The sequence below is a fragment of the Cucurbita moschata genome, unplaced genomic scaffold, assembly GCF_002738365.1.
Source record: "Cucurbita moschata cultivar Rifu unplaced genomic scaffold, Cmos_1.0 Cmo_Scf00003, whole genome shotgun sequence".
NCBI classification, from domain to species: Eukaryota; Viridiplantae; Streptophyta; class Magnoliopsida; order Cucurbitales; family Cucurbitaceae; genus Cucurbita; species Cucurbita moschata.
The window spans coordinates 5,211,036-5,222,203 of record NW_019268519.1 but is presented as its reverse complement, the minus strand read 5'-3'; the positions used below and the strand labels follow the sequence as shown (position 1 = coordinate 5,222,203).

The 11,168-nt window shown below is 39.1% G+C and overlaps 3 protein-coding genes across 3 annotated transcripts in view; all 3 read left to right on the top strand.

Annotated features, from left to right (window-relative positions):
- LOC111433521 overlaps positions 1-611 on the top strand; it is a 6,160-nt gene extending 5,549 nt beyond the window's left edge. The window contains exon 7 of the mRNA XM_023070578.1: positions 42-611. Coding sequence (XP_022926346.1) covers positions 42-419 — 378 coding nt within the window. The 3' untranslated portion in view covers positions 420-611. The remainder of the gene's footprint in view (positions 1-41) is intronic.
- Positions 612-1,861: 1,250 nt separating this feature from the next.
- LOC111441251 (exosome complex component CSL4) lies at positions 1,862-5,438 on the top strand. The gene is made up of 6 exons (XM_023078252.1): positions 1,862-2,145; positions 4,158-4,232; positions 4,313-4,401; positions 4,635-4,719; positions 5,028-5,109; positions 5,198-5,438. Exons 1-6 carry the CDS (start codon positions 1,978-1,980, stop codon positions 5,290-5,292), a joined length of 594 nt encoding a protein of 197 aa, XP_022934020.1. The 5' UTR covers positions 1,862-1,977; the 3' UTR covers positions 5,293-5,438.
- Positions 5,439-6,515: 1,077 nt separating this feature from the next.
- Positions 6,516-9,817, top strand: LOC111433538 (bifunctional TH2 protein, mitochondrial-like). Its single transcript, XM_023070605.1, has 5 exons — positions 6,516-6,981; positions 7,708-7,816; positions 7,978-8,256; positions 8,350-8,779; positions 8,859-9,817. Exons 1-5 carry the CDS (start codon positions 6,779-6,781, stop codon positions 9,536-9,538), a joined length of 1,701 nt encoding a protein of 566 aa, XP_022926373.1. The 5' UTR covers positions 6,516-6,778; the 3' UTR covers positions 9,539-9,817.
- Positions 9,818-11,168: the final 1,351 nt, after the last annotated feature.

Below are 11,168 nucleotides of genomic sequence, written 5' to 3'. Positions count from 1 at the left end.
TTTTTTTTTTTTTTTTTTAAAAAAAAAAAAAAAAAAAACAGGATCCAAAATTGGGAAACTGGTGGATGGGATTCGGTGACAACACACTGGTGGGTTACTGGCCGGCGGAGCTATTCACTCACCTGGCCGACCATGCCACCATGGTGGAGTGGGGCGGCGAGGTCGTCAACTCAAGGTCCAATGGCCAGCACACTTCCACCCAAATGGGCTCCGGCCACTTCGCCAACGATGGCTTCGGCAAAGCTAGCTACTTTCGGAACCTCGAGATCGTCGACTCTGATAATAACTTAAGTGACGTTCAAGAGATCTCGACGTTAGCCGAGAACACCAATTGTTATAACATTATGAGCTCTTACAATGACCAATGGGGCACTCATTTCTACTACGGTGGCCCAGGTAGAAATCCTGAATGTCAATGATCAACAACATCGCTACTGCAACCATGACGACCCCATGCAAGAAATGCCACAAGAGAAGTTCGTTCTTATTTCTAAATTCTGGTAAGTGGATTAAATTTTATCCTAAACTTTTAATGGTAAGTTTGAGATAAAAATTAATTCATTTAAGGGTAAAAAATTGATTCTAAATGTATAAGAGAATTATTTAATTGTGTAACTAATGATTTTCTTTTGATGCTTAATATTTTGAGGGAGCTGCGTAAACATGTGTGGAAATGGCGATATTTAAACGTCTTAAATAAAAAATTGAGACTCATCTAGACAAAAAAACGTTGTAGTAAATTGTTCACAAAATATATCATCAAACGTTTATGACAAAATATAATGAGTAAAAAAACGAGACTAGATCTATCTTGACCCCTATAGCCCCACAACTCATTTTTTCGTGCATTCATAGTCATCTCATCAATCACCTATAGCTCATCATATAATGTAGACAAATTCTCTATTAGGAATTAGTTGGAAACTCTCTAACAGGCCCCACAGTATCGTTATCATTAAGGAGGAAGCTCTTTACCTTATCTTACAACTTCATGATTAAGGGAATAGTTAGAAATCTCGTATAGTCTCCCCATACAATTTGAGATCTCACATCGGTTGGGGAGGAGAACGAAGCATTATTTATAAGAGTGTGGAAACCTCTCCCTAGCAGATGCTTATAAGGGTGTGAAAACCTCTATCTAATAAACGCTTATAAGGGTGTGGAAACCCCTCGCTAACAAACGCTTATAAGAATGTGAAAGCCTCTCCCTAACCGATTCATTTTAAAGCCTTAAGAGGAAGCTCGGAAGGGAGAGCCCAAAGAGGACAATATTTGCTAGTGGTGGACTTATCTCTAGCAAACCCTTATAAGGGTGCAAAAACCTCTCTATAACATACACGTTTTACGGGAAGGAAAATCCCAAATAAGACAATATCTGCTGGTGGTGGGCTTAGGGGAGGGTTAGGGAAAGCCCAAAAAGACAATATCTGCTCGCAGTGAGCTTAGGGTAAGCCTTGAGGGGAAGGGAAAACCTAAAGAAGACTATCGATTAGCGGTGAGCTTAGGGTAAGGTCAGGGAAAGCCCAAGAAAAACAATATCTGCTAGGGTAGGGTGGGAAAGCTCAAAAAAGACCGTATCTGCTAGCTCTAGGCTTCAGGTAGAGGGATAGAAAAAGTCGACAATATCTATTAGATGTGGACTTAAGGTAAGGTCATTACAACAGTATTCTTATGGCACTATCAAGTTCATACATCTCCGTGCATGACCCTATCCAAACCAACTCATAATCGTAACCGGTGACCCAGACAATTTCATACAATAAAAAAACTAAAGAAAATCAAATTTAAAAAAAAAAAAAAATTGAAGAAGTTTTTGGATTTAGGCAATTTCCCACCTCGTGGGCCGATTTAACCTATTTCAAATATCCATCGGCACTCTCACGACAATTTTCTGTATAGTTTGAATTGAAACTTATACTGCGATAGGGCTTGGTGACGGCGGCAGTGCGAGTTGACACAGAGTTTACGAGAAAGACAATGAAAGAAGGCGAGGAAGAGACTGAATTCGTGACTCCAGGTGAAGTTCTCGGAAAATTTTCGGACATGAAACCTGGGAAAGGCGCTTATGTAGCTAACAACACTGTTTATGCTTCTCTTTCTGGTTTCCGCCGCATTATTTCCCCTCCAACTGATTCTTCGGACTCGGTACACTCTCTTTCACTTCTCTTTACTGTTGCCTTGATCTTTTGAGATTTGGGATTTTTTGGCTTGCCTTGCTTTGTTCTTGAGATCATAGGAATTGCTTTCTTTGAACCAACCCCATCTGAGTTTTGTTCTGGAATTTAAGTGAGCCGATTCAACATCTAATGGCCTTTCCTTCAAACCCTATTGTAGTTTCTTGGTATCATTTTGATGCCTTCTAACTTTCAAGGTATAGGGAATGTTACTAATGCCTTAATTGTTAGAGCTACGCTTAGGTTGATGATTGCGGTTCTTTTTGTGTTGATTTAGGGAATGCTTGGGATTCTTTCCTTGTCAAAGGTTAAAGTGATAGTGTTTGAAGAAACTATACCATAAATGTTATGAGATTGTGTGTCTAAGGGTAATGGTGCTAAGTATGTAATGTTGAGTATTGGATCTAGTGGAGATACTCATAAATAGTTTTATCCTTGACTATAAGAGAATATAGTGGAGAGGTGGACAATTAATCCTAAAAGAATAATTGAAAAACTATATCTCTTGGGTGGTTTTGGTGTTGGCTAAGAAACTATTACCTTGGTGTATTGGTGTTTTTTATTGGCATGTTTTATCATTAACTCAAAGTGAATATGTGAGATCCCACATCGGTTGGGGAGGAGAACGAAACATTCTTATAAGGGTGTGGAAACCTCTCCCTAGTAGATGCGTTTTAAAAACCTTGAGGGGAAGCCCAAAGAGGACAATATCTGCTAGCGATGCGCTTGGGCTGTTACAAATGGTATTAGAGACAGACACCGGGTGATGTGTTAGCGAGAAGGTTGAGCCCTGAAGGGGGTGGACACAAAGTGGTGTGCTAGCAAAGATACTGAGCTTTAGGTGGATTGGGGGGTCCTACATCGATTAGAGAAGGGAACGAGTGCCAGCGAAGACGTTGGGCCCCGAAGGAGGGTGGATGTGAGATCCCACATTGGTTGGGGAGGGGAACGAAACATTCTTTATAAGGGTGTGGAAACCTCTCCCTAGTAGACGCGTTTTAAAAACCTTGAGGGGAAGCCCAAAGAGGACAATATCTGCTAGCAATGCGCTTGGGCTATTACAAATGGTATTAGAGACAGACACCGGGTGATGTGTTAGCGAGAAGGTTGAGCCCTGAAGGGGGTGGACACAAAGTGGTGTGCTAGCAAAGATACTGAGCTTTAGGTGGATTGGGGGGTCCTACATCGATTAGAGAAGGGAACGAGTGCCAGCGAAGACGTTGGGCCCCGAAGGAGGGTGGAGGGTCCTACATCGATTAGAGAAGGGAACGAGTGCCAGCGAAGACGTTGGGCCCCGAAGGAGGGTGGATGTGAGATCCCACATTGGTTGGGGAGGGGAACGAAACATTCTTTATAAGGGTGTGGAAACCTCTCCCTAGTAGACGCGTTTTAAAAACCTTGAGGGGAAGCCCAAAGAGGACAATATCTGCTAGCAATGCGCTTGGGCTATTACAAATGGTATTAGAGACAGACACCGGGTGATGTGTTAGCGAGAAGGTTGAGCCCTGAAGGGGGTGGACACAAAGTGGTGTGCTAGCAAAGATACTGAGCTTTAGGTGGATTGGGGGGTCCTACATCGATTAGAGAAGGGAACGAGTGCCAGCGAAGACGTTGGGCCCCGAAGGAGGGTGGATGTGAGATCCCACATTGGTTGGGGAGGGGAACGAAACATTCTTTATAAGGGTGTGGAAACATCTCTCTAGCAAACGCGTTTTTTAAACCTTGAGGGGAAGCCCGAAAGGGAAAGCCCAAAAAAGACAATATTTGCTAGCCCGGTTTGAGCTGTTACATAATAAAACAGGGGAGAGTTTTAAACTCATTTATTTGGTTTTCATACCCTTGCTTTTAAGCATAACTATGCTACCTCTCTACTTAATACGAGTCATACGAGTCATAGAAGCATGTGGTAATGGGTTATTTACAATGTTTATGTCTTAACTGGCCTCGGACGTTGCTTATATTACTGCTGATTTGCGTTATTAGAGACCAACTGTGGAAGTGACTGGTCATAAGGCCCATGGTGCCGTTCCAGCTCCTGGATCAATCGTCACTGCTCGAGTAAGTTGCTTACTATGTCGTTTTTATGTGCATGAGATTTAAAATACCGTCGTTCTTCAAGTCGCACCTGCTGATTGTAGGTTACAAAAGTAATGCCTAGAATGGCATCAGCTGATATCATGTGTGTTGGTCCAAAGTCTGTGAAGGAGAAGTTTAGTGGTGTTATAAGGTTTGAAACATTCTTCTGCGAAGCTCTTATTTATTCAGTTCATTTTATTGCATAATCTATCATTTAAATATGTTACTTTCTCTGGTATAGAAAGTTCGTCTACCGTATTCTTTTTTCGTTTAATGTATGCACCCGTTTCGTGCCTTGGCTATGTAAAGCACCTCACATTGTTGACCATGTGCTACTGTCTTTTACTCTGTTCTGTTTGTTTCCGTCTTAAATCGCTTCTGTAGGCAACAAGATGTCCGAGCAACGGAGATTGATAAAGTAGACATGCATTTGTCCTTTCGACCCGGTGACATCGTCAAAGCTCTTGTTGTATCCTTTATACTTGAATTTCGTCTTGTTTGATGAACTTTGTTTTGTGGATGAGAGAAAGAAATCTAGTTGGAGGTTTTGATTTGAGCGTATTTCTTACCTCCATTGTGAGCTCCCACATCGATGGGAGAGGGAAACGAGTGGATTGCGAGATCCCACATCGGTTTGAGAGAGGAACGAAACACTCTTTATAAGGGCGTGGAAACCTCTCCTTTCCCCTTTAGGGATAGTCTAAAGAGGACAATATCTGCTAGCGGTAGGCTTGGACCGTTACAACCATTTTCCTTGACCAAAGTTCCCCTCGAAAGCTTTCTCTAGGAGATGCAAGGGCCTATCATCTTTCAACTGCAAAAAACGAACTCGGGGTCGTCTCTGCAGAAAGTACAGCAGGTAAAGAGTATGGTACTATTTGTGCCCTATAATGCTCTATAAATCATGCCGCTTAGTTGCTGTTGTAAAGTGTTGAATGTTTTTATAGGTGCAGTAATGATTCCCATAAGCTGGACGGAAATGCAGTGTCCATTAACAGGCCAAATTCAACAAAGAAAAGTTGCCAAAGTTGGAGGATCATGACTTCCTTTTTTCTTTCCTTTATTTTTCTCCTTATCATCTTATTTTTTGTTCCGTTTTCGATAATAGTTCGTTATTTATATAATAGTTCGTCATTTAGACGATTGTTATTGTAACGTTTATGTTGTATGAATGAAATTATATGAGTAAGAAGATTTTGCACCTTTATATTGTTTTATGTTCTTCATTCGTAATCTATCGCTACTGGATTTACCGTAAATTTGATGAGTTCGTGTTAGTTTATGAGTTCCGCTAAATTTAGTTTGAGTTTAAATAAGTGGATAAATGTGTCTTGATGATACCTCCGAGGAACAGTATATGTAGTCTAGGGGTTACTTCGCTAGCACAGAGGTTACTTATAGGCATTGTTAATCGATAGACAAATCTCTCTCTTTATCAGTTCATCGATAGACAAATCTCTCTCTTTATCATTTCGTGCTAGATGCAACAAAAGATGATTCCTTTTTCCTTCTTGCAAACCACGGAAGCGCTGGGAGCCCAAAGGAGTAAAGCTCATTTTCCCTTTAGAGTAAAGTGGCACACAAAAAGGGGGTTGGCCCGTCAAAAATCTCGTTCCTTCGCGAACTAAGATCATAAACAACCTATGTTCCAAAGAACCATAAGATAAAAAAAAAAAAACATGCGTGCACCTCCACCATAATGCTTTTAGTCTACCTCGTAGAGACGCTAGCTTTTTAATTTTTATTTTCACTTATGTTAAGAAGCACTATTGAGACAATACCCTCAACATCTCGTACGGTCTCGAATTATCTCTAATATTTCATATATGCTTTTGAATAATTATGGTTATAGTTAAATAATTATAATTAAAGCTTTGTTTGATAATTCCAACCATTTTAATTAATTTTCATAATTTTTCTATATATTATTAAGCCATGGTATTTCCATTCAAATAATATAATTAATGAAATAATTTAATCAATTTATATATAAAAATATTGTCTTAATTTTTATATGGAGATTGAAAATGATGTATTATAATTTAACTTTGATTCACATAATTAAAATTTTATTGAATTTTCATAATATTTTCTTAGATTCTTATTTTGAAAATTGAAAGTCTTTGCAATATAATAATAAAAATAGGAAAATAAAATTATTTATTTAATTCTAAATAAAATAAATAAATAAATATAATCCGCCAAAAAATAATAATAATAATAATAATAATAATAGAGAATTGGTTCAACAAAACTTCCCTCCCTTTTTTCCACATTCTCTCTCTCTGACTCAGAGCCCCCGGAAACCGCCGCCGTCTCTCCTCGTTCATCGCTATAAATACCCTCTTCCCCCCTTCACTTTCCGATGCCCTCGCTGTTCATCTCCAAAATCCCACTCAATATCTCTTCTGTCCTCTCCAATTCTCGATTCCGATTCTCAATCGCCGCCGCCGCCGCCGCCGCTCCCTTACTTCCCTCTCCCTTCACCGATCTCCGCCGTTTTTTCCACCAACCTCTGTTCACCGGCCATGCCTCCCCGTTTGGCCATGATGTCACAAGTCGACTTTGATGGCCCACTTGCTCGGAGATTGTGGAATAAGTGCCGTAGAGAGTCGACACTCTCGAAGTATACCCCGTTTTGCGTTTGTCTCGCTTGCGGGTGTCTCGATATTGATACATTCCGCTGCTATATTGATCAAGATATTCATTTCCTCGAGGCGTTTGCTCGGGCGTGAGTTGAATTTTTGTTTGTTTTGGCTTGGTGGATTGTGTGGGGAAATAGGGAGCTGTGAAATGAATTGGTTTGAATCGTATTTGAATTGGATTGTTCTTTATTGTTGTGTTCTTGTTTCTTTCTTTTGTGGTTCGTTTTAGTTCTTCAATTTCAGGTGGAATTGGGGTTGTTATGAGAATCCATGATCTTGAATTTCGAATTCTTTATTGTTGTTCTGTTTCTTTTTGGATTATATTGGATTGCAGGGGACATGGGAGTGTTGTAGAACGATATCTTGAATCCTAATTGAATTGAAATTCTTTTGTCTTTGAGTCATTTATTCCTCTTTGGCCTACAGGGGATGATAATGAATAATATTGAATATGCCCTGTTTCTTTCATTGGCTTTTTGAATTACTGAGTAATCTTGAATCTTAATTGAATTATCCTCGATTGTTTTGCATGAGAATGCGTGTTCTTGGTGCTCTGTCTCTCTTTTTAGTTAATCAAATTCGATATCTATTCCAAAACTTGGTTTCTTGTTACAAAGAAAGTTAAGGCAAGCAATGTTATTATTAGAATGAATGATGAGAATCGAGGGCATCTATCCAGGAATCTAAGAAACATTGGGACATTGGATTTATACGATATTCATGTGGTATAGATGTTATTTGTCTGTGCTCACGATCATTTTTCTTGGAACGAAATGTTAGAATGTAAATGTTCATATTTTGTTGTAATCCAGGTATGAATTAGCTGCAGAATGTGCTGATGATGATGATGCAAAACATTCAATCATTGAGCTGAGAAAGGAAGTGACAGAAGAACTGAAAATGCATGCTTCATTTGTTAAGGTAGAAGATAAACCTCCATGCTTCATATGTGCTTTTCTTTGAAGAATGTAGCCATTGATAGCCTAATATTTAAGTGAATTCCTGCTATTTTTATGTGTTTTGATCTTTTTACCGTTTCGGGATGTTATATGAACCCGTTCGCTTGGTGCTCAATCTTTAAGGAATGGGGTGGTGAGGACAGAAAAGCAGCTCCTGTCAGCCCTGCTACGGTCAAATACACCGAGTTTTTGTTGGCAACAGCGTCTGGCATGATTGAAGGACTTAATCTTGCAACCCCATTTGAAAGAACAAAGGTTCCTGCTTATGCTCTAGGTGCCATGACACCTTGCATGAGGCTCTACGCCTATTTAGCTTCAGAGTTTAAGGTAGCTATTGGTCCAGTCTATGGTGATCACCTCTACAAGACATGGATCGAAAACTATGCATCGCCCGGTTTTGAGGTCTGTTATTTTGAGGCTCTCCTTGTTTTGATTTTAGTTTTGTAGTAAAAAATGGTTTACTGAAATGGCTAGCTGTTTTTATCTTCAATTCAGAAAGCAGCTGAGAGAATTGAAGACGTGCTCGAGAAAGTCGCTACTACTTTGACTGGTGAAGAGCTTGACACCATTGAGAAGCTTTATAACAAAGCTATGAAACTCGAGCTAGATTTTTTCTGGTCTCAGCCTGTTGGCCAGAAGACTGTTGTTCCGTTGATTAGAAATCATAATCCCGCCGTGGATCGGTTGGTAATCTTTTCGGATTATGATTTGACATGCACTGTTGTTGATTCTTCTGCCATTCTGGCAGAAATTGCAATAGTAAGAGCTCCAAAATCCATTCCAAACCCCGATCCAGATCAACCTGCCGAAGAACAAACTATCCGGATGACATCAGCCGAACTCAAAAATAGATGGGGTGATATTTCCAGGCAGTATACCGACGAGTACGAAGACTGCATCGATAGAATCACAACTTCTAGAACAGGTAGTTACTTAGAACATGGATTTTATTTTATTCAAGCGAGTTTCGTTTACATGATATCGTGAATATTTGGGCATTGCAGACGAATTTAGGTATGATGATCTTTGTAGAGCTCTTGAGCAACTCTCTGCTTTCGAGAAACGGGCAAATGACAGAGTTATCAAGTCTCGATTGCTTAAGGGCTTGAATTTCGATGATATAAAACGAGCGGGTGAACATCTTATCATTCAAGAAGGGTGTTTCAAATTCTTCTCAACCGCTAGTAGGAATGAAAGATTGAATGTTGGTATAAACATAGTGTCTTATTGTTGGTGTGGGGATCTCATCAGATCATCTTTTAATTCAGCTGGTTTACTAACGCAAGTGAGTATACAATGCAATGAGTTTATGTTTGAAGAAGCAGTTTCTACAGGTGATTTAGTTAGGAAAATAGAATCTCCCATTGATAAAGTCAGGACTTTCAGGAAAATCTTGGGGAATTACAGCACTGATAAAAACAACTTCAGTTTATACATTGGAGACGCGGTTGGTGACTTGCTTTGCCTACTCGAAGCAGATATAGGAATTGTTATTGGGTCGAGTTCCAGTCTAAGGAGACTGGCGACTCGTTATGGAGTTTCTTTCGTTCCGTTGTACCCGAATGTGGTAAGAAAACAGAAAGTTCTTACCGGAGAGACACTACTCAGCTGGAAAAGATTGTCTGGTGTTCTTTACACCGTCAGTTCTTGGGCTGAAATCCATGCTCTCGTTCTTGGATGCTAGAACCAATATTTTTTTTTGTGGTTCTCATTCATCTCAACTCGATTTGGTTTCGAGTTGAGTCGTTTATGCATCATTGATTGTAAAGATACATGTTGATGGCGAGTTTTATAGGGCCAACAACGTCATTTTGCTGTTGTCGTTCGTCCTTCCTCGAACAAGGTATGTTTTGGAGCAGGCAGGTTAGTGTGTGAGGAAGGATGGAGGGCAATTATTTGAAACAAAAAAGAAGATATAAAAGAAATTTGTTCATACAAAACATTTGAAGCTTTGTTTAGTGTATCCATTGATTGTAAGTGATAGGTTCTGTTCTGTATTTTGGGATGAATGGCAGTTTTCTTCCCCTATTATGAAATCAAATGCACAAAATTTTTCTTTCATATTTGCTTGCATTCTCTCTTGTTTTTGCTTAACTACGCTCAATTGCATAAATTCATGCACGATTGAGATCCCATGTTGATCGAAGAGGGAAGCAATGTAAGCTCGAAAAGGAAACCTTTCCTTAGCAGACGCGAAAGAGAAAGCAAGGTAAGCCTAGAAGAGAAGGAAAGCATGGTAAGCTTGAATATGAAACTTCTCCCTAGCATATGCCTAGAAAGCAAGGTAAGTCTGGAAGAGAAGGAAAGCACGGTACGCTTGAATATGAAATCTCTCCCTAACATATGCGTTTTAGGAAAAAATCTCGAGGAAAAATACAAACGAATAAAAATAAGGCAAATTTGAAAGAGAGTTCAAAGAGAACAATATCTGCAGAGGAAAAACATAGGTGGTGTTAGGTGGTGTTCCCAAACATATTGTAAATGGAGTGAGGTGGGATATTTTAAAAATAGTCTCCATTGTTGTCCTTTAATGTTAGGTTATTTCTGGGAAGATTCTCCACTTTCATATTTTTAATATATTTCAAGATTCTTCCATTAATTTAACTTCCTCCTCCTCTTTTTAAACCATAATCCTATCTTCATCCCTTGTCAATAAAAGAACAACAAACTAGCTGTGTTTTATCTCCAATAAATATTCTCAAACAAGGCATCCAGATTCAGCTTGAGGTGGTCATGGTCGAAGATGGCAATCGAAAGGGCAGAAGGCGGCTCATCGGAAAAATGAGGCGATGTGTTTAACGTCATTTTGATGAAACAAAGAAGGTTTGTCCTGCTTTGAAAACACCTATTAACCTTCATCGGCAAGTCAAAGTTCTTGGCTCTTATTATGAATCTTTTTCTTTCTCCTCTTCCGTTTATGTTTTTGTTGGGTTTGGATAGAAAGACGTTCTTCGTTTTTTGGGATATTATTGGATAAACAATGAGCGAAGATTGAGAAGTCATGTATTTAAATATTTTGAATAATATATTTGAGTTGGTGAATATATTAACCGTCATAAAATCGGATTATTCTCACTATTTCTATGTTATAAAATAAAATGCAGAATATCTCTATTTAATGATCGTGTTGGAATGATTATTCATATAACGAGTTCGTAGAAGTGAATGATGCATAAGCAAAAGGGCACTTTAAGTATGATTCGATTCCATGAATCTCATTCTCCCAATCGCTAATCCCCAAATCAATCTCTAATTAGGTTTTGATTATAAAATAATAGATATCAAAGTCAAACAAAATCTCTCCCCTTATAAAT